The sequence below is a fragment of the Elephantulus edwardii genome, unplaced genomic scaffold, assembly GCF_000299155.1.
Source record: "Elephantulus edwardii isolate Elephantulus edwardi_28Jun2011 unplaced genomic scaffold, EleEdw1.0 scaffold00065, whole genome shotgun sequence".
Taxonomy (NCBI): Eukaryota; Metazoa; Chordata; class Mammalia; order Macroscelidea; family Macroscelididae; genus Elephantulus; species Elephantulus edwardii.
Window position 1 is genome coordinate 1,385,488 of NW_006399815.1, and position 27,300 is coordinate 1,412,787.

A 27,300-nucleotide genomic window follows, 5' to 3' on the forward strand; every position below is an offset into this window, starting at 1 on the left:
TCCTTTGCAAGCATGGTTTCACTCTCCAAGGAATTACCTCTCCTACCAACCTGCCTCAAGGAATTACCTCTCCTACCAACCTGCCTGAAGTACGTGAGATGAAGCTTTATCATCTTTGCCTCCAAAGAGCACTCTGGTTGCACTTTCTCCAAGACATACTTGTTCGTTTTTTTGGCAGTCCATGGCATAGTCAGTACTTTTCTCTAACACCACAGTGCCAAGGCACCAATTCTCCTTCTGTCATTCTTATTCATTGTCCAGCTCCCAGGTAGTTAACAAGTGATTGAAAAGACCACAGCTGAGTCAGGTTTGCCTTAGTCTTCAAACTGACATCATGTCTAAAGGCAGGAAATAATGTTTGGAAAAGGGAGTTGAACAGCTCTTAGTGGGTGTGCACTTCCTGTCACCAGTGGCATGCAATTAGAGGCAGGCCAACTTTCTTGTAGGATTGTTTAGGGGTTGCATCACTACTGTAAAATAGCTAGACGATAACTAATGCCCTTTAGTTCCTAGAATGCCATCTAGTCCTAAAATCTACGATTCAAATCCTCTTTGCCTAGTGGAAGACATAGTGAAATAATTTGTTGTTAATGTGCTTTTGAGTGTGATTTTAGTGGGGCCATGTGGTATTTGTGTTTGTGAGAATGTTCTCTGGTCAGTGGGCCGGGGTTTGAAGTCCTGCCACATAAGCTAATAATTGGATGCTTCTGGGTAAATCTCCTATCCTTTTTGTGACTTAATCTTCATCTTTAAATGTGGATAACAACAGTATCTATCAAGGTCTCAAGTGAGAGTAAATGAAATAAAACATCCGAAGCTCTTAGTGCAAGGTCCATAGTTGGCGATGAATGATGACTGTGGTAAATAGGCGGCCGCTGTTCTTTGAAGCATGCTGGTCCTCAGGTGGTTCATTGGCTCTGTGAAGTCAGCCCCAGTTATTTCCACCACTCCCAGTCAGTCCTGAATGAAAATCCAACCTGTTGGAGAAAAGAGCTCAAGCTCTGAAGATCCATCCAAAATCAGCTCAGAGGGACACTAGAAGGCCTAAGTAGACCCCGGTTCCTGACAAGTGAGGGACAGACCAGCAGGACCTCAGGAAGGAATAGGCCAGCTAATCCTAAATTCTCAGCACTTCCTTGCCTCCCACTGGGCCTGTGACACTCTCCTTTGTCCTCTAAACTGAAATCAGAGATTTGTGGACAAGGATCCAAAGTAGGGGGAGAAAGACTCTCTGGCGGTGGCTTAACTGCCTGCTTTCAGGTTGTGCAAATAAACTTTAGCAAAAGAATCAGCTGCTTCTGCTGTGACTCCTTCCAGTGTTTCACTCCCCAGTTATGCTTCTCTTCTAATTCCCTTGACAGGGTGACAGGCCCCCTGTTCTATCCTCTCTACCTGAGATCCCACATTTGGTCTCATCACCATTGGAACCAAGAAAACCTTACAAGGCAATTCTCTTCTCCCCTATGAGGTCACTATGAGTTGAAATACACTCAACGGCAACCAACAATAACAATTGCCACCCAGTAAAGAGCTTGGGGATTCTTTTTAACCCACCACCAACAGCTCAGTCAACCTCAAAGCCAGAGAGTTTTGGAAGGATTGACAGATCCAACCCCGTCATTTAGCCTACACAGAGGAAGAAACTTCTGCTGTTAAAGCACAGAGGTTGGGAAGACACATCTTGCTTGGATCCACAATCAACACCCTTGGCACCAGCAGTCAGGAAATCAAAAGCCAAATTGCACTGGGAAAATCTGCTGTTAATCTCCAGCGTGCTAAAGAGCGATGACAGTTTTCTCAATTGCTTGTTATGCATCTGGAGTGCCAAGAGAACAAACAGGTCTGTCCTGGGAAGGGTGGAACCAGGTTTCTCCTTGGAGGCAAGGATTTTGATATGCCATTTCACATACTTTGGTCATGCTCTCAGGAGGGACCAGGCCTTGGAGAACGATATCATGCTTAGAAGGGTTGAGGAGCAGAGCAAGAGAAGAAGCCCCTAGATGAGATGAATTGACACAGGGACTATGGCAATGGGGTCAGGTGTGTCAGAGACCATGTAGTTGGCTCAGGATATGACAAGGTTCATTGTTCATAGTGTTGCTATGAGTCACAGTCAACAGCACCTTAACAGCAACAGCAGGAAGACACACTCCTACTCCAGGAACTAAAAATCACTTCTAGAATTCTAGAGTTTTATATATGCCTTTTTATACAATACTTTCCTTTTTGAGAGGCCTGAGAATTTTCATGCAGGGGTCTTTTTTTTTTTTTAAAGGCAATTTGCTTATCTGATTTCCCCTCTATTACTGAGGGGAGAAGAATCAGTCACAAGTTGTTCTTGGATATGGAAACAACTGGCCCTGAGAACCTCATCTATCTCTTGGGAAAGAAGGGTGTAGGGAGAGGATGAAGGAGTAGGATCCAGGTTTCCTAGGGGAAAGAAGCTGAGTCCTTTGACTGATTTTGCGTTTCCTGTTTCCTGTTTCTTAAAATATCTACAACCTATTACAAACCTAAAACACACTAAACCTGAGCTACTGACTCTGTAAGAGACCCACTTGCAAGTCTAGGGTGGTGTAGACAGAGCAGCTTCATGCTGAAAAGCCAAATAGACTCCACTTTATGTAGCTCACACTCCATTTGAGTAACCAAACCCTGTGTGTGGATAATTTCTGCCCAGAGCCCTAAAGTTTTGTTTTGACCTGTTTCCTGAAATAGTAGTTGCTATTGTTGATAAACCCAAGATACAGGTGTTTTGTACTGTACCTTTGATAAGCCCAAGGTGTAGATATTTTGCACTGTACCCTTAGAAATATGTCGACCGCAGGATATTGTAGCCTGGGCTCATGCAGCTCAGCATCTGGGGGGGTGGGGTTCGGGAGTAAGGGTAAAAGGATAAAAGCACCTACCTGGAGCTAGGGAATTGGAAAATCCTGCTGTGTTGATGGGACACTTGCTGCCCCCCTCCCCCATGCAAAGAATAAAGGAACTCACTTGTGATCCTGTAGTGTGTGTCTCTTAATTGGATATAACAATGCTAACAAGAATAGCCCTTGTTCCGACCCATAATTCCTATATCTGTCCTAATTCCAGCCTTTGCTTGGGGACTGTCAAATGCATAATGACCACATTATTAGGTGCTGGGTACCTATCCTGAGCATGAGGAATTCAAAGGTGAAACCAACCTGTAGCTCATTAGAAGATCAGGCCTATGGGTTCCAGGTAGGTGAGTGTTTAGAGGGGAATCACTCCAAAATAAGCTTCTCAAAGGACTCTCAAAATGAACCCCCTAGGTATTCCTAATCTGGATAGAGAACCTCACAGCCTAGGTCCATCTTACTCTGCCTGCTTAGATGACCTAATTTATAGCTATAAACAGCTAGAATTACCTGTTCTAAACATCTGGCATCACCCACCAGCTTAGTCACCTGCCTTCTGGCTTCAAACAGCTGTTGAGCCCCACCTCCTCCCGCCTCCTATCCATCTGGGGTCCCTCCTCCCCTACGCTTTCCTGAGAGGATCTGGAGGCACCAGATCCACAAGTCTTGATGTCTTTAAAAGGACCCGCCTAGGAATGAGGGCTCATTTGAGAGCAGTGGCGCTAACCTTGACTCCAGTGAAAGTCCAATAGCCAAGCCTCCTCTAGCCTCCAACCAGGCACCATGAGGGCCTGTGTCCCCCTGATAGTGGCTGTGCTCTGTGGCATGGCCTGGGCTGGTAAGTCACTGCCTGGGGGGGGGGAGGGATGGGAGAAGGGATAGTTGGGGGCTCTCGAATAAAAGATCAGAGATGAGGAATCTGGTGGAGGGTGAGGCTAAAGTGGCAAAGTGAGGGGTCAGCTTTCTCCTAAAGTGGGAGCATCTTAGGCTTGTGCTTGTGTAGTATGCTTGGAGGTGTAGAAGTTATCTCTGGACTGGACTGCTGAAGGAAGTTTCTAGGGCTGATGGATGATGGATTCATTTCATGGAGTCTCTTCTTGACTCCTTGGCGCACTACTCCAAACATCCTTTAGTCTAACCTGACTTCTCAGCTAACCAAGGTTCCCCACCCTCTACCCTAGTACACCACATGATGTGAAGCTGAGATTGGGATCTGTTGGGGTTTTGTGTCTCGATGTCCTTGGTAACTCTGTGCATTGCCTGGTGATGGGTGAAGTCATCTGAGGTGGTGATCTTTCTTGGAATAATACCTTAGGAGATAGGTGGGCTCAGGAATAAGACTGAAGGGTCCCTGGCTAAGAGGTGGGCTACGTTCTACGTGGGATAGTCAGAAGAATGGGGTTTTGCCTCATTCCGAGATCAACTGAAGAGCAGAGAAGGGACATGGCTTACAGCTGAGGCTAGCAAGAGACTAACTCTCCTCTTTAGTTATTGTGCAAAATATTGACGTTGGTGTGTTAATTAGTGGTTAGTAGGAAGTAGCGCCAGGGGGGAAGGCTGAGCTGGGGGCTGTGGGAAGAATCCTTTCTTACCCGTGAGGAGAAAGAATCAGAGCCTGAAGCTCATTCAACCCACCCACGTTGTTCCTCCACAGGATTTCTGTGGTTATTAAATATGATAATGGACGAGAAGCAGCTCACAGAGTGATATCTCTAGGAGTCAGAACTTTGATTAGAACTGTGATTATAAATATTACTGGGATAATCTTGAAGTCATTTCTAATCAGGTTGTGGATGAGGTGGCCTCTGAGGGCATGATATGATTTTAGCTATTAATAAAAAAGTTAGTAGTTCAAAGCCACATAGGCCATGAAAGAAAGGTTTAGTGATCTACTATCATAAAGATAGGGAGCGCTAGTGGTCTAGAGGTAATCCCAAAGGCATGTGGCTTGAACTCATCAGCTGTTCCATGGGAGAAGGATGGGAAGTATCCTCTCCTGCAGTTTATTGCCTCTGAGAGCACACAACAACGACATCATCGTAAAGATTACAGCCAAGAAAGCCTATGAGCTTAGGAGTACACTGTAACACGTGGGGTCACCATGGGACAGAAAAATTTGGTTTTCTTTCCTTCCTTTCTTTCTTGAGGTTAATAGGATTCCTAAAGGGAAAACCTCTGGAGAGGAAAGCTACTCACAACCCTTTCAGCACCAGAGGGGATGATGTACGCCCGCCTGGACACCTAGCACAGCAGCCAACTCTGCCTGCACCCTGAGTGGCGGAGAGGCAGTGGCAGAGAATGAGGAAGAGCATGGCACACTCTGGCCTCAGACCTGCTGGTGTGGAGGCAGAGAGCACATCAGGACCTGGTGGGAGGCAAGGACTTCTGACCCTGGAAAAACTCCTAAGGGAGGAGACAGAGCGGCCTGACCAGTGTGGCTGGAATCTCTGCTGCTGAATCTTGCAGGGTGGCAAGAGAAGCAATGTGACTGAGCTGAGAAGTTGGAGTGAGGCTCCAGTGGCTGATGCTGCCTTCCTTCCTAAGGTGTGAGAGAGAAGGCTCTTCCCTTGTTTAGACAATTTCAACGTTTCAGAACTCTGATGAAAGCACATGATTCATATTGAGGAGTCATTGCCAGCCTCAGGTCCTCATTTATGAGTTGGGTGCTAAAGGCTTTGTTGTTTCAAGTGGATTGAGGCAGGAAGCTGGTCCTGGAGATGAATCTTTTTGGCTAACTAAGTCTCCATGGAAACAGCATCACTTGGGAGGCCCCTGCATGGTGCAGGCAGACCCAGGAGGCCCAAATGAGTTAGCATATAGAGACACTATAACCACACAAGGTTGGGGCTAAGCTTTCTTGGTGGGCAGTAGAAACAGGGAGTGGACATTTTGGCATGTGATGTCTTCAAGGGTGCAGAGAAACTTAGTACTTCATCAGAGGCCCCAAACTCTCCATGGGGGAAGGGAGAGAAGACCCGAGACCAAGACAGGAAAGGTCAAAATGAAGAAAGTCAGAGACACGAGGCAGAAGAGAGCAAGTTGAAGGGTACTGAGTTGAGATTCAGGCACTTGGCTTGGTGAGTGAGGCAGGAGCAGAGTGCTTATGTGATGGGGAGGGGAGGGGGAGGGTGTGTGAGTGAGCAGTCCAGCTGACTTGTCCCCTGAATGTTCCCAAACAGCACAGGGAGGTGCTGCACGGAAAGTCCCTCCTACTCCTCCTGCCTTCTGCTTTCCACTCCCAAGGTTGTATTGAAGCAGACTTAGTTCACAGAGAATTGGAAGAAATCCTGGCAGGAGGCTCCTACTGGGGACAGAGTTCTTGAAGGAAAATGAAAAAAAAAAATCTACTCAGCTTTGTCCAGGGTGTGTGTGGGGTGTTCTGCACCCTACAGAGCTGACTATTCACTTGTATGCCTTCTCAACTGGTGCCAGTTGCTGGAATGGAGTGAATTTATTCCTTGGACTTGCTGATCTGGCCCATTAAAAACACTGACCTGATTTGTCTGAATCCTCTCCCTTTGGAGTCTGGATGTACTGCCAGGCGTCTGGACAGGCTGCAGAGGTAGCCTTCCTCCTGGGCTGGAAATTTCTCCTTAAGAGCTTTGCATTTGGGTCTCAATGGAGCATCATTTTAGGATTCAAGAGAGTTTCTTATGATCTTGAAGAGACAAATGGCCTTGGGTTTAGTCTTCTCGATCAGTCGATCTCTGACTGGCACAAAGAGTTGTAACTCAACTGTTAATGGAACGGTTAGCAACTGATGATTCAAATTCAGGGCAGTCGTGGAAGAAAGGCCTGGAGATCTGCTTCTAGCAAGATTACAGATAAGAAAACTGCGGAGCAGTTGTATTCTATAACACTTGGAGCTGCCATAAATCAGAAGTGACTCAATAGCTAGTTGGATTTTTTTTGTTGTTTTGCGTGTGTGTGTGTGTGTGTGTGTCTGTGTCTGTGTGTGTAGGTTCCACTGGACCAGAGGCCTGCCCGAGCCAGTGAATGCTGTTCTTGTTGTAAAGTGTCAGAGTTGAGTACAACTCATAGCAAATCTTTGAAGAACAGATCTGAACCCTGTCCTATCCTGTGCCTTTCCTATCACCTCTTACACACTTGAGCCCATTGCTGCAGCCAGTTTGTCTATCTAACTTAAAGCAGATCTTCCTCTTCTTCACTGACCTTCCCAAGCATGATATTCCACTCAAGGAACAGCCTCTGCTAACCACATGCCCGAAGTATGAGAGACGAAGCTTCCCCATTCTTGTCTCTAAAGAGCACTCTAGCTGAACTTCACCCAAAACATACCCATTTGTTCTTTTGGCTGACTACTGGATGGATAGTCAGCACTTTTATTCAACACCACAACTAAGAGACGTCATCAACTCTTCTTCTGTCATTCTCATTCATTTTCCAACTCTCCAGTGTATAGTAAGTGATTGTAAAGGTCCTGGCCTGAATCGGGCACACCTTAGTCTTCAAACTGACCTGTAGACAACATGAAATTGCCCCAGGACTTGGTTAACCTTGACCTAATGCATCTTTGATATAAAGTGCACATGTGTATTGTGTTGATGCCAGCAGAAAAAGAGGTAGCAGGTACATAAATGTGCTGATGCCCCAGCCTAAGGGAAGCCCAGGGAGCGTCAGCTAGACCAAGTGTGCTGGCAGGACCACCGCACCAGTCGACACTTGTTGCCTTTATTTATCTAACAAACAGACGCTTACATGGCACCACTATGTGTCACATACAAGCTTAAGTGCTTTACAAATATTGAACTCACCCCATTTAAAAATATGTGTATATTTTACTATAATTTGGGTGAAAGCTTACATAGCAAATTAAGTTTCTATTTAATAACTTTTTTATACAAGTAGTTGCCATAATGTCGGTTACGTTTTCCACAATGTGTCAGAATTCTCATTCTTTCCATTCTGTTAGATCTGTTTCCATGAAGCTAACCCCACTGCCCCTGCTTAGCGTCACATTTTTGTTTTAGGGTAAATGTTGACTATTTAGTTTCATGTGTTTAATGGCTGAAAAAAACCCCAACCAAAACCCCCTTAAAGTCATTGCTGTTGAGTTGCAACCAACTGTTAGCTAACCTTCCAGTGGGTTTTGAGAGAGTGTAAATCGCCTGGGAGGAAACGGCCCATTTTTCTCCCTCAGAGCAGCTGATGGTCTCAAGCAAGGGTTGCACAGCACACCTCCCTAGCCACTGGGCAACCAGAGCTAATGACTTAATTACTTAAGGAAATACAGAATTCAAAGGGGATTGACTCAGTACATTTACACAGATATTCTATGAGATGGGTTCCATTATTGCTTCATTTTATTTTCATTTTCTTTATAAGAAAACTGAGACAAGGAACACCTTGCCCCAAGCCTTAAGGAAGCAGCAGAACCTGAATTCCAGCAATTTGGTGCTCAAGGCCAGGTTCTCAACCTTTATGTTAAGCTATCCAAACCAGCAACTAAAACCCAAATCCCTAATACTCTCCTGCAGTCCAATCCAGCTTAAATTGAGATTATATACATCCATGAAATTGTAGCCAGAACTAAAGTCCAGTTCAAATCTAAGGAAAACATGAGATTATTTCTGCTCTTCTAATCCTGTCACATTTGTCAACTCTGAATGCCATATTAAATTGAACCCCATTGTTACCAAACGAAATTCTTGTTAGCTGTTGTTATGTGCCAGGGAGTCAGAACCAACTCACTGATGACCCTCCAGTGGATTCTCAGAGGCAGTAAATTGCAAGGAAGGGGATTCCCCACTTTTCTCCAATGGAGCAGCTGGCAGATTCGAAACTTTGGGTTGGCAGCACAGCTCCCCACCACTGTTGTTGTTGTTGATTGCCATCGAGTCAAGCACATCTCATAATAATCTTATGAACAAAAGGCCTTTCTATAACTATCATCGTTTATCAGAGTTCATAGAGTTTCTAGAGGTATGTTGTTTAGGAAGTGGATGCCACTCCTGCTTCCACTAGATCACCAGAATTTTTTGGGGTTTTCTCTCTCTCTCTCTCTCACACACACACACACACACACACACACACAGAGAGAGAGAGAGAGAGAGAGAGAGAGAGAGAGAGAGAGAGAGACTAATTCAAATCCAAATTTCAACTAGAACTCTTAATCTAAACCTAACTAACCCCAAACCTGGTTTAAATTAGGTTTCGGTTTCCTCTTTGAGAGAAATGTTGATGTAAATGGTAACTCTGCCTCTGATCTTGACATTATAACCCACAGCCTGACCTTGAAACCTAGCATTAGCCCAATCCAAACCTCAGGAACCTCAAATGGAAACAAAGTCTCTGTAAATCACCCTTAAAGCTGGGATAGAAGGAAACAGCCCCCAGTCTAGCTGCCGCCCTGGCTGGTACCCTTGGCTATCTTTGCTGTGGTGTGCTATTGGGGCTGACCAAATGCACACCACAGCAAAGCACGGAGAGTTGGGAGCTTGTTTGCTTGTTTTTTCAGGAGAGGTAGTGGGTTTATACTTTCAAAATTTTCTTGTCTTGCATCCCTTGCAATCAGAAGTCTGCTTCTGCAACATTTGGCTCCAGTCAGGGCTGTGGTCTGTGGTTACATAATAGAATCTTATTCCAAAGCCCAATTCTCACCCACACCCGCCTCCTTCCCCACCCAGAGCACAAACTAATTCAAATGCATTCCAAGGCCTGGAAGGAACAGGAAGATGTGACACAGGGGAAAAGAGGGTGCAGTGGAGACAGGATGAGGGGGGAAGGAAGAACAAAGACATTGAAAACACAAACAGGTCAGGGTGGGATGAGAAGGAAGGGTGGGCCATCGGAGAAAGGCCAGAGCAGCACAGCTGGGTGACTCACCTTCATCTACGCGACAGGTGCACTATCCGGCCCCTGAACAACTTTCTTGGGTCTGCTTGGAGTTTTTAAATGTTGAGAAATTCCACACAGGAATCAAAGTGTCTCTGGGGAAAGTGGAGGGTTTGGCAACACTGAACCTGCAACCTAACAGGGCAACAGTCAACCAAAGTGCAATGAGGCTGTACACTGTCATCATGGCAGTCACTCTCAAGTTCACCAGGCTTCTACCTCTTTCTATTGTCCCACTTCTCTTTGTCTTTATGCTACCTGGCCAGCCCCTAGAGTTTGTGATCCTGGGTTCACTGGTTGCTGTTGAGTCTATTTCAACTCAGAGCATGGCCACCAGTGTCAGAGCATCACTGTACTCCACAAGGTGTTCAGCGGCTTATTTTTAAGATTACCAGACTTTTCTTCTGAGACATTGCTGATGGATTTGAACTGTCAACCTTTCAGTTAGCAGCTGAGATCAAATAGCCCTTACCAACCAGGGACTTCTATTCTGTGCGAACCCTTTGCCAACCGTAGAAGCCGTAAAGGACAGAGCAGAACCGCCTGAGAGCCTTTACAAGCTGTTATGGTGGCAGAGGCTAACCCAAAGGTGGACAGTCTCTGGTGGTTTGGATCCAACAGCTGCTCTGAGGGAGAAAGTTGGGCAATCTCCTCTTGTGTGACTTCCAGGCTCCAGGAACCTGCTGGAGGGTCGGCTGTGGATCGGATCCTACACAACCGTGACAAGCTGGGTTCTTTCGTAAAGAGCGGAAACAAACCACCACGTCTTTCTAGTGCACAACATCTGGGGGGTTAGAACTGCCGACCTTTTATTAGCTGTTGAATGCTTCACCACTAAACCACCAGGGGTCCTGCTTTATATTAAACTAAACCCAAACCCAAACCACTGCTGTCAGACCGACTTGACTCAGAGCAACCCTGTACAATAGAGAATTCTCCCATGGGAGTTCCACGGCTGTGACCTTTATGAGAAGTGGCCTTGGTGGTGTAGTGCATTGTGTGTTGCATTGCTAACCAGAGGTCAGCAGTTCAAGTCTTCCAATTGTTCCACCGGAGAAAGGCGGGCAGTCTTCTCCCACAAGGATTTACAACCTTTGAAACCTGGTGGATGGTAACCATGAGTCGGAATTGGTTTGACAGCAGTGGGTTTAATTAGGTTTTTGAATCTTTATGGAAGCAAGCTGCCATATCTTTCTCCCTTGGAGCAGCTGATGGCTTTAAATCACTGTCCTTTTGGTTAACAGCTGGACATGTAATCATGGTACCACTAGGACTGCCAGTTTACTGTGACTCCTGGTGACCGTCCATTGGGTTTCTGAGGTTAGAAATCTTTATGGGAGGCGACTGTTCATCTTTTGCTCTGGGTGTGCTGGTGGATTCAAATTATTGACCTTTCAGCTGCCTCCACCAGGCTTCCTTTGTTTATATTAGAACTAAAGAACCTCAAATGCACTCCTGAAGAGTCACTTCTGACTCATAGGACTCTCCATTAAATTTCCAAAGCTGTAAATCGCGGTGGAAGGAGATCGCCCACCTTTCTTCACGGAGCCACTGGTGCACTCGAACTGCTGGGAATCCTGGCTTTTGGATTAATAGCACAATTCAATATAGGCTATACCACCAGAGTCCCCTTGATTATGTATTACTGTTGTTAAGTACCACTGAGTCAGAACAGACTCATAGCTAACCCTCCTGGTAGCTTTCAGAGGCCAGAAATTGCATAAGAGGTTGCCCATGTTTCTCTCACAGAGCAGCTGGTAGATTCAAACTGCATCCTTTCAGGCTGGCAGCACAACTCTTTACCACTAATCCACTAGAGCTCTCTTGTTAGGTATCAAGAATCCTGAAATATTGTCTTGATGGTAGGCCCCAAAGAGAAGGCTTATGTGGGACCAGCATGGCTATAGATGTTTCTGCCCAGTGAGGTTGCCCTGTCAGTGTTGTCTAGCAGAAAGAACCTCTGTGAGAATAGTGTTCCACAGAGTCTGTGTCTTTTACTGCCCATAGAATCAGCAGAGTCATGCGCATCTCGCTGCCACGAGAATTTTGACCGGGATGCTGCCTGCCAGTGTGACCGCCGGTGTCCCCGGCACGGGGACTGCTGTGACGACTATGAGCACCTGTGTACAGGTGAGGATCCCTGTGGGAGGAAGAACCTGGGAGCTGCCCCAGCCTCCCTGTAGCGGGTGGGAAGCTGGTGGTAGGAGGTCTGGGTCTGATGGGAGGGGCTCTGAGGGCACAAGAGCATGTGGAGCATCAGGGATTTGGCCACCACTCATCCCAGATTCCCCAGGTTGCCCCCAATTTAACACATACACACCCCTCCCCAATTTAAAGTACAATAGAAAGGAAAGCCATCTGAGTAGAAAGATTTAACAATATCTTGAAAGTTTAAGTAACTCCACATACACACAAAACGCTAAAAATTAATTTTGGCATGAGTTCCATTCCCAGCTGTTATGTAACACTTTAAATCACAATGACACAAAAATGGCAGGGAACTCTGACAACTGTGGCATCACCAGGAACAGTGCCTGTCACCGCTCACACCCCCCTTCCTGTGCTGAGTGCACCAAAAGGTCAGTCAGCCTCAACCATCATCCCCAGCCCGGGATTAAAAAGAAACACGCACCATCATCAAAAGCCCATTGTGCTTCAACTGCTCCAAAGGCATTACTTTAAAACAGATTACTTCGAAAAATAATTTTTTAATAATCTTGTTTTAGACTCCCAGAAACACCATCTTCTGTATCGTGGAACAAAGCCTTGCTAAATTAACTGGTCGTGTTCAGAAAACACGGTCACTAAAACCACACTTGGTAATGCCACCAAGATGACAGCACACAGTTGTGCTCTGCCCAAGGGTGCCTCCCGGGGAAGAGGACAAGAGACATTAGTTCTTTTCCCTGAGCCATGTGCTGCTTTGGAACTGTACCTGCTGAGAGAATGTGGTGCCTTTTCCTCATTAGGCCAAAGACTCAGACAAAAATGTATGCCTACTGAGTTGCTTTTCCCCCAAAGGAAACTTTTCTCAATTTTCACAAAAGATTTTATATATATATATGTAAATACACACACACACACACACACACACACACACACACACACACGTATGTAACTGAGGCCTAGATAGTTAGGTCCAGGCAGGTAAGCTCAGGGACAGAGTCTGTACCCAGCATGATAGCCTAGTCTTCTTCAGGGGCTCCTTACCCCTTCCTCACAGCAGGTCATCTGTAGCCCAACATGTTGGGCTACAGGCTGGCACTTAACGATAGAGATAATACTCATCTTAAAAGTTATTTCATCTTTAAGTCTGATTTCCAACTCAGATCTTTTTTCCAGGGTGGAGTGGGGGAGCGGGGGAGGAAATGATGGTTGGCATTTCAGGTTAGCTCACTGAGGTCATTTTAGCATGGCATGTAGTTGAACCAAGAATTCTCTGGATTTCTAGCACTTAAATGACCAAGTGTTTGTTGACTGAATGAATAGCTTGCCTCATGACTAGCAATAACCCAGTGGTGTTGTTAGCTCCTGTGGAATAGGCACCCAACTTACAGCAACTCTGCACTTGGGTTCAGACCACTGTGATCCGTAACGTTGTCACTGGCTGATTTAAAACAAATTAATTCTTTTACATTAGTTTACTTACAAAGTTTGTATATGTTGTTTTACACTTTTCTTCATTCACATTGTGTTTCATACAATCATTCCCATTAACTGTTTTATAAAATTAATCACGATTAGACGTTGTCCTCCATTACTCTGTCTTTTCTGGTCCCTGTTGGATCTCTCCCTTCACCCACCAAATTCTGAAACTCTGTAATTTTGCCCCTACTCATCCTCACCCCTCTGCTCTCACCCCTTCCTCTCTTTGGGTCCCCATACATGTTTTACTAGTTATCCTTCTGTTTTTATAATAATGATCTTATGCAGTATTTGTCCTTATGAGATTGAGTTAGTTCACTCAGCATAATGCTTTCCAATCTTTCTGGCTGATTTTTAAAAAGATTATTGTAAGGCTTTTCTTGCTCATCTTAGTCTGGAATTTCCTTGAACTGTTGATATTATAGCAACACATGAACCTCCACTGACAGGTAAGTGGTGGCTGTATATGAGGAGCATCAACCAGGAATTGAAACCAGGTGTTCCTCATGGAAGACAAGAATTTTACCACTGCACCAAGACTCTTAATAACCCAGGACCATTCAACAAATGCATGAATAGATTCTGAATCACTTTGCACCAGCATCTCTCACCATTCCCCTGTGTGATGGGAGAACAGTTCAGAATCTCCAAGGACATTTCTTGCCTATTACTTCTCCACCGTGCATTACCCTTTCTCTGTCCACAGCCAAAGTTATTGTCACTCAGACTGCTGTGCTCAGGAAGTGGGGTGGCAAGAAGTATGTGATTTCTGAACATGCCCTTGCTCCAAACAAAAGTCTGGGTGGCCCCTGTGAGTGGCACAGAGAAAGGAGGGAAGCTGGCCTCCTATTCCTTGAGGCTTTGGGAGGAGTTCATCCTTGACTCATTAGGAGTGATTATAGGTATAGTACAGCATGTTCCTAAGTGAGGGAGGGAAATTCAGGGAGTATCTGTCCATTTTAGCTAAAGAATATCATCAGTTGTCACTGAGCTGATGCATGGCAAACTCATGCACTTCAGAGAAGAGTGGCACATTAGAGTGCCCAAAGTTGGCCTAGTGGGTAAGGATTTGGTGCTGCCAACTGAAAGGTGGGCAGTTAGAATCCACGGCTGCTCCTTCAGAGAAAGATGGGTGATCTTCTGAGCAATTTCCAGTCTCAGAACCCCCCTCAAAGACCAGCTATGAGTCACTTTCAACTGGATGGCACCCAACAACAACAACAACAACATCACAACATGTCCTTTTTTTTTTCAAGCCAAACAAGTGAAAATAATTTATTAAGGTACCACAATAAATAGAACATGTCTGGTAAAAGATAGAGATAGGCCACATGAAAGAGTTAAAAAGAAAAGCAAAGAAGAAAGTGAGGGACATCTCTGGAAAGTCAGGGATGGAGGCAAGCCTTTTGGCAGACTGACAGCATATATTATATTGGCTCCCTGTCTCAAGAGATTGGTCATAGCCCTGCCCTGCCCAGCCCTGCCTCAGGACCTGGGTGATTGGTTGGGTTTTGGATCCCCTCCATTCCTGAGGATGGGGCTTCTTCCTGATGTAACCCCCTTTCTGGTTCCTGCCGGATGTACTATCACCTTGGTGCAACTGTTTTTTTCCTTCTCTCCTTATTTCCTCTGAGAAACTTTGGTTTTAGCCATCTCCTATGGGAGATGTGTGAGGGGAGAGAGACAAAGAGATAGAGACCCACCAGGTAGCAATCCTATCCCTTGACATTCTCCCCTGAGAGGTATTCGGCCCTGATTCTTCAGGGAGTTAGATGAAGAAGTCTTTCTGGCTACTTCCAGCTGACACTTGGGAGTAGGCCCAGTTCAGGGCTGAGCTTTTCTCCTTTTCTGTCCCTACAGGGGACTGCTGCCTGGTTGATAAACGGGACAGGCTGGTAACCGTTCCTGATCACTATCTGTAACATGTCTTCTTGAAGGTAGATTACAAAGACTTTCTCTTCTGAAGCATCCCTGGGTAGATACAAACCATCAGCCTTTATATTAGCCCACGGGTACTTCACTGCTTGAATGCCTCCTCCTCCTCCTCTCATTGCTGTTGAGTTGAAATCACCTCATAGCTGGCCCTCCATTGGGCTTCTGAGACTGTAAATCTCACGGGAGGAGACTTCGCGTCTTTGCTCCATAGAGCTACTGATGGATTCCAACCCTCAGGGTTTGCAGTGAAGCTCCATATAGATCATACCACTGGAGTTCCTAAATAAAAACCAGAGGTGACCCACACCAAGGAGATCACTGCCCACTACTCCAAACACACCCGGGTTATTGCTGATGAGTATGTGGAGCAGCCGAGTGGGAGTCAAGATTTGTCACTGGCTAATTTGTCACCAGCTGCTCCACAGGACAAGGATGGGCAATCTCCTCCTGTGGGATTAACTGCCTCCGAAAACCCACTGGAGGGTCAGTTATGGGTTGGTTCCGACTCTTTGGCACAACAACAAATTATTTTCAGACTTTGAAACCTCGCTGGAGGGTCCAGCTATTAGTTGTTTCTAACTCAACAGCACATAACAGCAAAAACAACAAATGATTTCATCTTTCTTAGTTTTCAATTATTTATCCTTTACATCTGACTGAGACCTGGGATGCTGAGAACCCAAGAGAAAGGAGGGGAGAGCCTTTGGGCTGACTGGTATCATATGTCATGTGCCTTCCAGTCCACTATGACTCAAACAACAAGAGATCTGAACTTTGCCCTGTCCGCACCATCCCCACATCTCCAACAAGCCCCGCCCATCGGGTCAATGCAGCTTGATGAGTGTCTTTCCTCCATGTTCCTCAGCATAATAGGGCAGGTTGGTGACTTTATTTTTCTGACCTCCAGCAGCTCAGAAGAAGCCTAAAGAGCAGAAGACATTCCTGGAGCTGGAGGAAGAGGCTGACGAAGGCCCAGCTAGCAGTGAGTCTACCTTCTGGATAAAGGAGGAAGGGCGTGAGGGGGTAACAAGGAGGACAGATTTGGGGGTGCAGGTGGTAACAGAGAGGGCAGAGCCATAGCAGTAGCAACAGGACAGGCCCAAGCCTAAGAGATGGGCAGTGCAGCGGTTGAGAGAAGGGCTTGCTTCATTTAAAGTCTGACCAAAGTGGGAGAAGAGCTTGAGGGGCTGCCCACCTGGGGGCAGGCAGAGAACATCTGAAAGCTGGGCAGAGGCCAGGAGAGGAAGTGGAAGCTATTTTATTTTTAGAGTGGGGAGATTATAAAAACAACAGACCAGAAAGTAAAGTTCAGCATCAGAAAGGACTTCCTGCCCGTGAAGGATGTGCTCAAACTAAGCTTGTTTGTTTTTCCTCCCTGGAGAACTTTAGTAGGAAGAGTGATAGGAGCAGGGGTAAGGGAAGGAATGGCTGGGAAGGGCCCCGAGGGACACTGAGAGTGACCGATCATGGTCTGTCTACCTGAGACAAGCTGACCTCTTGTTCCCCTAGACCTGTACTCAGCACCCAGCTCCTGCCGAGGCCGCTGCCATAAAGCCATGGACAAGCACCACCCATGCCACTGTGACGCCCACTGCCAAGAGTTTGAGAACTGCTGTGAAGATTTCGAGACCTTGTGTAGCCACGGTCAGTTCTCCCTCCCTGCAGCTCAGGCCCTAAGAGACAGAGGGACACACGAAAGCAGTGGTTCCTCATGTGTGGTCTCAGGGTTAGCAGTGCCAGTCCAACTGAGAACTTAACCAGAATGCAAACTCCAAGGTTTCATCCCAGACCTACAAAATCAGCAACTCTAGGCCGGGCTTAGCCATCTGTTTTGTCCCAGCCTTCCAGAAGCTTTTGATGTGTCCCAAAGCTGAAGAACCTTCCTAAGGTGGTGGGGCAGGATGGACAACCTGTGGCCATTGGGGGCCAGTGCATGTAATGTTCTCAAGAGTCCATTAGAAGGGGAGCTCTGGTGGCCTAGTGGCAAGAAGCTGCACTGCAATCCCAGAGGTTCACGATTCAAATCCACCAGATGCTCTGCTGGGGAAGGAGCGACAATCTCCTCCTGTATCAGTCAGATCCAATTTGATGGTACACACACACACACACACACACACACACACACACACACACATAAAATAAAAATAAAATTTAGGGGAAAAAAAGAGTCCCTTAGACTGTAGTGCCCTGCTCTCCAGCTCCAGAGTGTGTGACTATGCCCCTGTCCCACAGGGCTTCCTGCCCTGCCAGCGTCTAGAAGGTGCTCAGGAGAGCAGTACACCCACACCAGTCTTCTCTCTTGCTCTGAGACCACTCTTAATTCCTTGCAGAGGGCTTCTCTCACAGCAGTGACGCTATAACCAAGGAGGAGCTCCAGAGCATCTCTGAGAAGATCTATGAGGTAGACATCAACAAGGCTCAGAAGTCAGACATCATTCTCAACAGCCAGAACCGCATCTCATCTTCGGATACGGGAGACAAAGTAGATCGCAGCCCAGAACCGTGAGTTCCCCTCATGCCTTCTCCTGCTTGCTAGAAAAAAATCTCTCCCTCAACTCTTACTCTTTTCATGTCTCATATTTTGTCACTTCAAATAAGGCAGGATCAGGACTGAGAATCTGTTGGACAAGTGGCAGGGGAGAGCGAATACTGGCAGCACTGGGAACTTGGGGACAATTAGAGCCACAAGGCTTCAGGCAGAGGTGCCTCTGTGCACATTTTGGGCACGGTCTTGACTACATTATGATTATAACCTTTGACATCCCTCCCTTCCAAACCCCAAAACGAGGCAGAATCAAATAGAAAGAGAAAGAAAGGAGACCAAAAAAAAAAAAAAAAGGTCTCCAGAGACAAAGGTCATCTTGAGGGATTGGGGGTATATAGTTAGGTGACTTTCTGTAATTGGGCAGGCTAAAGATAGAAGTCACCTTCAAGATGACATAGAAAAAAAGAATGACCTCAGGAGTAGCTGTCAGTATCTAGAGGCTCCAACTTTGCTCTTAAATCAAACCCTGGCAATTCCTGGTGTCTACTTCATATTTAGGCCTATTAGTGAGTCTCCTCCACTTCCCCCAGGCTCTTCACCTATGTCAATGAGGAGCTGCTCTCCAAACCAACCTATGCTGCCTTCATCAATCTCCTCAACAATTACCAGCGGGCCACAGGCCACGGGGAGCACTTCAGCGACCAGCAGCTGGCTGAGCAGGATACCTTCCTTAGAGAGATCATGAAGACCGCTGTCATGAAGGAACTCTACAGCTTCCTCCATCACCAGAGTGAGTGAGTCATCCCAGGCCCTGGGGGAAGCACCCAGGGCTCACCTCTATCTGCAGGAGAGCTAGACAACTCTCCTGTCCTTGTGGCAGGGAGGCTAAGCGAGTAAGTGGGGAAACAGTAGACACTATATGGAGGCCAGGATTTGTCTGCAGGGGATCATGCAGGAGGTAAGAGAGGAACCCAAAAGAGGTTATGGACACAACCAGGTTAAGGATTCTCAGCCTGCCTTAGAGATCCCTCTATCTTTTCACTTGATCTTAGCTGCCCTACTTAACCCTTCCCCCATGCCTACCAGAGCACTCTAGCCTAAGCCTCAGGGTCCTTCCTAGGGTGTCAAACCACTCCCACCACTCTCACTTCAGGGCAATTCTCTGTCTATTCACTGGTCCCTTCAGGCAGGTGGTGTCTAATGCTGTTCCCTCCTGCTGCACTAAGTCTAGGAAGATAGTTGGGAGACGTTACATTTTTGCTAGGGAAACAAAACCAGAACATCAACAAAGGTTTCGAGAGGGAAGTTCTACCCGTAAGAGTTCTGGTTGGAGCAACTCCAGATACATTCAAATCAAACCAAAAAAAGTTTTGGCTGCTGGCCTTCTTGGTATGGAGTTGTGTTTGTTAGTGTTGTCTGGATTCCTTTCCTGAACTCTGGGCAGCTGGGTTCTGTCTCCTCTGTCTCAGGGCAGCGCTCCCCAAGTCTTCCATCACTACTCAGGGCTGTGGCAGGTCCCTAGGCTTCAATAAGGCTCTGTTGTAGAAGTTACACGCCAGAATCTTTATCATGAGGACACAGTCCTTCACTGCCCCCTGGTGTCCTCTTTGGGGTAAAACCAGGAGAGAATCAGAGGCTTAAGAGTAAGCCCTTCACAGTTTTCTTCTTCCTTTGTTGTTGTTAGGTGCCACTGAATTGAGTCCAACTCATAGCAACCCTATGAACAGCAGGCCTGAACCCTGTCCTCTCCTGTGACATCCTCATCATCTCTGACAGACTTGAGCCCATTCCTGCAGTCATTGTGTCAGTCCATCTTGTTGGTTGTGCTCTCACTGACCCTCCACCTTTCTAAGCATGATGCCCTTTTCTAAGGAATACCCCCTTTATTATAACAGTGGTGTTTTGCAGTATTTGTCCTTTTGTGACTGAGATATTTCACTCAGTATAATGTCCTCCAGGGTCACTCATGTTGTGTGATATTTTATGAGTTCCTTGTTTTTCAGTGCTGCACAGGATTGCATTGTGTGAATATACTACAGTTTTTCTAGCCATTAATTTGTTGATATACACTTGGTCTGCTCCCATCTCTTTGGTATTGTAAAGAACTCAGCAATAAACACGGTTTGGATATATCTGTTTGGTTGGCAGCTCTGGTTTCTTTAGGGTATATTTCTAGTAGTAGAACTGGGGGCTGAGGTGACCTAAGAAAAGAGGGGATAAATAATGAACACTGCATTGGAACAGATGAAGGAAAGAACTGCTTAAAAGGAATATATTATTAGGAATTATTTGCATGACAACAGTCCAGAATAAGAGTTTCATAGTAAAATGGACTGGAGGAGGGAGGAAATTATGCAACAATGAACAATTTTTTTTAAGTGTACTGGGGTGTAGGGAGGAAAGTGTGCAACAATGAATGAATGGAAAAAAATTCAACTTTTCTGTAAACTTTCCTTAAAATCACAATAAAGGGGGGGGGAAAGAATATTCCCTTCTAGAAACATGCCCAAAGAATGTGAGATGGAGCTTCACCATTCTTGCCTGTAAGGAATGCTCTACCTGCACCTTCTCTTAGTCACCTTCTCTGGTTTGTTCTTTTCGCTGTCCATAGGATACTTTTAGTGCTCTCCTTCCTCCAACACCACAGCTCATAGGCATCACTTCTTCTTCTGTCATCCTTACTCATTGTTCATCTCTCAGACATCTAGTGAGTGACTGAAAAGATCATGGCTTGAATCAGGTGCACCTTACTCTTCAAACTGACATCATTGCTCCTTACCACTTTGGAGAGGTCCCTGACAGGAGACTTTTGACTTTCCCAAAGCAATATGACTTTCAGGTTCTTTCTTTTAAAAAATTAGTGTGTGTGTGTGTGTGTGTGTGTGTGTGTGAGCAAATCTTAATTTATTTTACCACACTTCTAAATTGAAATTTGTCTTGGCCTTCCCTTTTACTCCTAGCTGCCTTTTAAAATCTGCACTTGTATAGATAATCAGCACCCACACAGAACTTATTCTAAAGGAAACTTAGGATTTCTACTCCTACCTCCAGACCTGCTCCTCCCTCATTCTCCCCCTTTTCGCAGATGGCACCACAGTTTATCTAGCTGTTCAGGTTCAAGCTGAGAGTTATATTCTTTACCTTGTTGGACCCACTCTCATCTCCTCCATCAGTCACTATGGTCCCTCCCACTTTCAGAATCTAGCCCTGATCCACTCACTGTCCCAGTCTTCCACCACAGCCTAAGCCTTTTCCACTTTTTATGTATACAAGGCATTAATCTTAAAACAAGTCATTCTGTTTCCACTCATACTTCTCAATTAGCCTTTCTACACACACAACCTTGTTGATTCTTGAAAAACAAAGCTCATTTCATATAAAGGCCCTGCTTAAAATCCATCAGTGAATCTCTTTACCACTGAGAAATTAAACAGGCAGTCCCAAGTTAGGATGTACCAGAGTTACAGTGAAGTTTACTTATTACCACCACCCAGGTTTTGGTTTTGCTTTGGTACATTTGATGGCTAGTAATATGTACTATGTACAATGTTGCAGCATGTAATTTGCTAGTATTATCATTCTTAGAGCTAATGTTTCTAACCCCCAAAACCAAAGATCAGATTTACAAGATACAGATAATAAATGGCTATAAATAATGGCAACTTTAAAAAAAAGTAATGTGGTATTCAATGGGGGTAGGTGTGTCAGAAACAATATGATTAGCACAGGATAGAGCAGGGTTTAGGGCTGTTGTACATAGGGTCGCTATGAGATGCAGATGACCCCACGGCACATAACAACAAAAAATTCACCTTATGTCTGAAGTGACTTGTTATAAAGTTATCATAGAATAGAACTTCATAAATTTAAGACTACCTGTTGAATGTTTGAGATTGGATTTTGGAGCCAGATTATTCAAGCTCAAGTTCTTTTTCTCATCTTGTTACCCAGAAGGGTGCTCTGGGGGCTTAGCGGTGAGGAGATACACTGCCAATCCAAAGGCATGCTGTTCTAATCCACTGCTTGGAGGGATAGTGATAGACAGTCTCCTCCCTTGTGATTAAATGCCTCTGAAAACCCCCTGGAGGATCCCCTATGGATTGGTTCTGACTGACAGTACATAACAACATGCTAACAATGCCTTATACAACCTTTGTTTACCTCAGTTTCCTCATCTATAAATTTGGGATAGTTAACACTAACCTTATATAAATATTCAATGTGAAGTTTCAGTAAGGTATCATTACATCAAAAGCACTTAAAACAGTGTCTTAAACGTATGAAGTGCTCAGTAAATCTATTATTAGTATTTGGCTGAGATCTAACCTTCTTGCCATGGCTTGCATGATCTGGCCTCCTTGCCTTTTAGAGCTCCTTTCTGACCACTCTCCCCTCCTGCTCACAGTGCTCCAGAGACATTGACCTTTCTGTTAATTGAACACCTAGCTTGTTCCTGTCTTAAAGGCTTTGTGCTTGCAGTTCAAGCTGCCTGGAAGGATCTGCTCCAGATTTTGGCACATACAGATCCTTATCATTCAGGTTTCCTTCCTCATCTGGGAGGAGAGTAAGATCTTCTTCTCTAGAAGAGCTTCTATAATTGGGGCTATTTGGTTTTGTTTTGTTCATAGCATTTATCTGATATCATGTTAATTGTGTAGTGCTTCCTTGTTTATTCTCGGTCTCCTCCACTGGAATGTAAACCATAAAGACCTTGTAAACCATAAAGGTCTTGGTGAAACCAAATTGCTCCCTGGAGGCAAGGATTTTGAAGCTCTGTCACACATACTTTGGGCATGTCGCCAGGAGGGACCAGTCTTTGGAGAAGGGCATCATGCTTGGAAGGGTGGAGGGACAGTGCAGGAAAGGAAGCTGCTGAATGAGATGGATTGACACAGTGACTAGGGTAATAGGGGTAGATGTGTCAGAGACAGTGAGACTGGCTCAGTATAAGGCAGGGTTCCAAACTATTGTGTATAGGGTAGCTATGAGTCACAAGCGACTAGAAGGCACACAACAACAACAACAACATCTCCTGTGAATCCTCAGCCTTTATTAGATCTGTGTATGGTCCAAAATAGGTGTCCCATAGGTCACTATTGAAGTAATAATAAATGTATTTGTTGGTTGAACTCAAGTGTCTTTTGATATACTGGGACAGATAACTTTCTTACACCCCAGGACCTGGCCCAACTGTGCCCTACCCTAAGTTCTCTGCGCTCTTCTCCCCAGATCGCTACAGCTCAGAACAAGAATTTGTCGATGACTTGAAGAACATGTGGTTTGGACTCTATTCAAGAGGCAACGATGAGGGAGATTCAAGTGGCTTTGAACATGTCTTCTCAGGTGGGATCACTGTCTTTGGCAGAAAAGCATTAGCGGTGGAGAGATGAAGAGAAATCACTTTGGTCAGGAGCAGGGCAGCACTGGGCATTGATATGCCAGTAGACAAACCAGCTGGCAGAGAGGGACACTTCTACTCTCAGGCCAAGAGGGTGAGGTTTGAGCAACCATTCTAAAGAACAGTGCCTTCTGGAGTGGAAAAGGGAAAGAACAGATACTGAGCTGGGACAGGTAAGGTATCTTTCTAGGATGGGAGAAGATTTGCAGCCAGGTTTGTCTGCCTGCAGTGCTTGGTAAGCTGCTTCCTAAAAGGGCCATGGTCTTTCACACCACAAAGCTTCTGTGAAGTGTGGCTAACTCCTAGAGAAAAGGCCGCGAGGAATGTTTCAACAGGGTTTCCTGAGTGGCTAAGTGGAGGAATCCTCCCAAACACTTGGAATATAAAAAGAGTCTTGAGGTGGGACATAGGGATGGGAGGGACTGTGGGTAAAGCATAGGTGGGCATAAGAGACATTAGAGACTTGGGCAGGGTGAGAGCTTTGTCAGTGGAGTGGGAGGCATGAGAGGGAAGGGAGGGAGCCTTGATCACTCACCTTGGACTCTTTGTTATAGGTGAAGTAAAAAAAGGCAAGGTCACGGGCTTCCACAACTGGATCCGCTTCTACCTGCAGGAGAAGGAAGGCCTGGTTGACTACTACAGCTACACCTACGATGGGCCTGTGAGTGCTGAACCCTGACCCCTCGGGCTGGGAAAGCCTTGTTAGCGCCCAGACTTCCTGCCTTCCTTCCTTGTTCCATTAATGGAATCCAGGGAGTGAGGCTTGTCTCTCACCAGCACCCTTATAGGGAATCTGACTTCTCCTTTTCTAGAGAGAGGTATAACCAGTCAGGACTCTGGGATTCTCTTCTAAATAGAGAATGCTGAAGAATGGCAGGGGGCATGAGGCAGCTGGTAGCACTTCTGGGGGTGCCCTCAGAGGGGAGAACCAGAGACTTAAAGTGCCTATATTCCTTAAGGATGGCCAGTTGTCTGGAAGCTTCCACCTGGCCACTCTGAGTTAAACGCCATAGTTTATAAAAAAGCAACCTTTGCTGTCTTGTGTCAGGAAATACATTGCTGTTGTTATGTGCCTGCAACTCATAGCAACCCTATGTACAACAGCCCTAAACCCTGCTCTATCCTGCGCCAATCTTATTGTCTCTGACACACCCACCCCCATCACTCCAGTCACTGAATCAATTCAGCTCATCGAGGGTCTGTCCATCCACCCTCCCAAGCATGACATCCCTCTCCAACGACCGGTCCTTCCTTACAAAGAAATATGATAGAAGTAAGAAAATGCCTTTCTTTTCCAAGTGTGAGGTGCTGCCCTGGGGACATTTGTATGGATGTGTACTCTGGCCTCCCTGGTGGATGTACACTGCCAGGTCCAGGCACAGGGCCTTTGCAAGGTGGGCTCAGATACCTTAGCAGGGCAGGCTGTTTCCTCTATTTCAAGAATCTACTCATCCTGGGAAGCCCGTGCATGCCTCCTCTGGACTTCCCACAAATCATAGCTGACTGTGGCATTTGACAGTCCTTTGTCTGCCTCCACTCTGTGGAAATACAGAACCCCTTACAACCCTTCTCTCCACAGTGGGACTCCTATCCTGATGTACTGGCCATGCAGTTCAACTGGGATGGCTACTATAAGGAAGTAGGTGCTGCTTTCATTGGGAGCAGCCCGGAGTTTGAGTTTGCACTCTACACCCTGTGCTTCATTGCCAGGCCAGGCAAAGTGTGAGTACTGAGCTGGGCGGGCCTGGAGAGGCGGCTGGAGCTGCAATCAGACCTTAGGCAGGGGAAGGGCTGGAGATCCAGATTCTCCTACTAAATGGCCATGTGTGCTTGGACAAAGCATCTTTCTGTGCCACAGTTTTCTTATTTGGAAAATGGAGTCATTGGGTTTAGATCAGTGGCTGCCAAACTTCTTAGCAGAGAACCACTGTCCCCAGTTTCCCCTAAAGTACTTACTTCTGTCAGATCCTACTACATAAAACTGACAGAATTGCAGTGGACCCTGAGGCTTCATGGGGAGCCTCAAGAATACTTTTAACAATCACTAAGCCTCATGTTTTGGAGGCTTCTTATAGGCTTGAAATTCAGAGTGTCTTCTTGTTGCTGTTCGGTGCCAATCAAGTTGACACAATTCATAGTAACCCTAAGAAAAACAAATCTGACCTTCTCCTCTCCTGTATCTCCTCATGATGTGTCAAGCTCAAGCCCATTGTGGTAGTTACTGAGTCAATCCAGCTCATGAGGGTCTTCTTCCTTTTCTCTGACCCTCCTCCTATTTCTGCAACCCTAGACTGACTCTCAATGGGTGGGTGGGAGTGGTGTCAGTCCTAGTACAGGAGAAAGATGGGGCATTCTGCCTAGGATATCCTATGGGGGCAATTCTATCCTGTCCTAAAAGGCAACAGTGTATCAGAATTGATTCAACAGTTTTTGGTTCAGCTCTAGAATCTGGGGTTTTATGTTTGTGGAATACTACTTTGAGAAAGCTAGAGAGCAGTGCTCTTTAAGAAGACAGAAAATAAACAATATATTTTGAAAGCAATTCCTGCTTCTGTGGAGCTGCAGGCAGTGGTTGAGAAAAGCTGCAGCAGCCCTTTATTAAAGACCCTTTAAAACAAGAGGGACTTCGCCAGCCCAAGGAGAGGAGCAGGGCAAAGTGGAAGGCTTCTGTGATTTGATGATCTTTCCCCCACAGGTGCCGCTTAAGCCTGGGTGGTCATCCCCTGGCCATTCAGACGTACACCTGGGACAAGTCTACTTATGGAAATGGCAAGAAATACATCGCCACTGCCTACGTGGTATCTTCTCACTGATAGAACTCTGAGCCAGAAAAAGGCACGAGAGCAGGGAGAGCTCCTTCAGCCTAGGAAGCTTATCTGCTTTGTGCTGGAGAGGGCAGTGAGGGCACTAAGTCACTGAGGATCCGAGAAATACCCATGTGGGCGCCCATTTTCCACGAAATACACATATGGAAAAATTATAAATAATAGAGAGATGTAATCAACTCTCTGTGCTTTAGCATTTTGGAAACATAGATTAAGATCCAGCGTCTAGAGGTGATCCCTCAGTAGCTCTTTGCCCTGATATATGTGGAACCATGTACAAGTCTTTTATCTCTCCAGGACTCATGTTTTCCTTTCTGATGACAGGGCAAACTTGATGTTATTATTACTGTGAATGTATTTTGAATTGCTTTTTTAAAAAAAAGGACTTGAAGGGAGCTCTGGTGGCCTAGTGGCAAGACGCTGCACTGCAATCCCAGAGGTACGTGGTTCAAATCCACCAGATGCTCTGCTGGAGAAGGAGGGGCAATCTCCTCCTGTACCAGTCAGATCTGATTTGACGGTACATGTAAAAATAATACAATTAAAAAAATTAAAAAAAAGAACTTGATAGAAGTTCAAGATTATCAGTGTTAACATATACACCTCAGTGAACTACATACAAACCATCTGTTTTTGAGGACCTCAAATAAATCAGGTCACAGAAACCAAGCAGTGAGCATCTGGCTTCGGGGAGATGAGTTATTTAGAGAAAAGTCTGTGGAGAAACTTGTGTGTTTAATGGAAACCACGAATAAAGGGCTCCAGGCTTGGCTGCTTTTGAGCCCAGGTCAGTATCTGCATCAAGGAGCTCCCCCTTGTGGGTGATTAGTGCAGTTACAGAGTTGGATCCTGGATCTTTTTTTGGTTTTCCCTCAAAGATTTAGTGTTAGAAGAAAAAAGAAACCTATAGCTTGGTTCTATTAACATAATTGTTTTAAAACTTATTCATTAGCCAAAATTTGCTTCAAATGAACTCTAGAATGGGAAACCTGGGAGACTAGGGCTTCTTATCGTGACCTCAATTACAAATTTCTTTTTACCCCATGGAGAACAAGATGATGTCTTACAGAGCCAGCCAGGCTTGAATGCTTGATTTAGTTCGAATTCAAATTAAAGCAATTTAAGAAAACTTTAAATGTGTCTCTTCTTTTGATTCCAATTCCCCTCAACTTTTGGTTGCCCTGTCCTTTCCCTGGAGGTCTTGAGTACAGAGGTAAGAGTGGTCTTTGGTTTCAGGGTTTCTTTAGGATGATTTGGAGACTGTATTGTCTCAATTAA

The 27,300-nt window shown here is 45.7% G+C and overlaps 1 protein-coding gene across 2 annotated transcripts; it reads left to right on the plus strand.

The window, feature by feature from the left end:
• The first annotated feature begins 3,662 nt into the window (after positions 1-3,662).
• ENDOU (endonuclease, polyU-specific) lies at positions 3,663-26,039 on the plus strand. 2 transcript variants are annotated; one of them, XM_006888166.1, is made up of 11 exons: positions 3,663-3,721; positions 9,358-9,362; positions 11,751-11,864; positions 16,225-16,296; positions 16,824-16,958; positions 17,645-17,816; positions 18,390-18,589; positions 23,029-23,142; positions 23,752-23,858; positions 24,777-24,919; positions 25,893-26,039. In XM_006888166.1, exons 1-11 carry the CDS (start codon positions 3,663-3,665, stop codon positions 26,008-26,010), a joined length of 1,239 nt encoding a protein of 412 aa, XP_006888228.1. In that variant the 3' UTR covers positions 26,011-26,039. The 2 variants fall into 2 exon arrangements, with proteins under 2 accessions (XP_006888228.1, XP_006888229.1); XM_006888167.1 differs by lacking the exon at positions 9,358-9,362 and adding an exon at positions 12,678-12,682 and having other exon boundaries at positions 3,663-3,717; positions 11,742-11,864; positions 16,236-16,296.
• Positions 26,040-27,300: the final 1,261 nt, after the last annotated feature.

What these genes read in the sequence shown, in the direction of transcription:
- ENDOU (XM_006888166.1), top strand. Translation starts at nt 3,663, where the DNA reads ATGAGGGCCTGTGTCCCCCTGATAGTGGCTGTGCTCTGTGGCATGGCC. An exon ending in CGAGACCTTGTGTAGCCACG is followed by an intron (nt 16,959 to 17,644) that starts GTCAGTTCTCCC and finishes AATTCCTTGCAG; the next exon opens with AGGGCTTCTCTCACAGCAGT. An exon ending in CTTTGAACATGTCTTCTCAG is followed by an intron (nt 23,143 to 23,751) that starts GTGGGATCACTG and finishes TCTTTGTTATAG; the next exon opens with GTGAAGTAAAAAAAGGCAAG.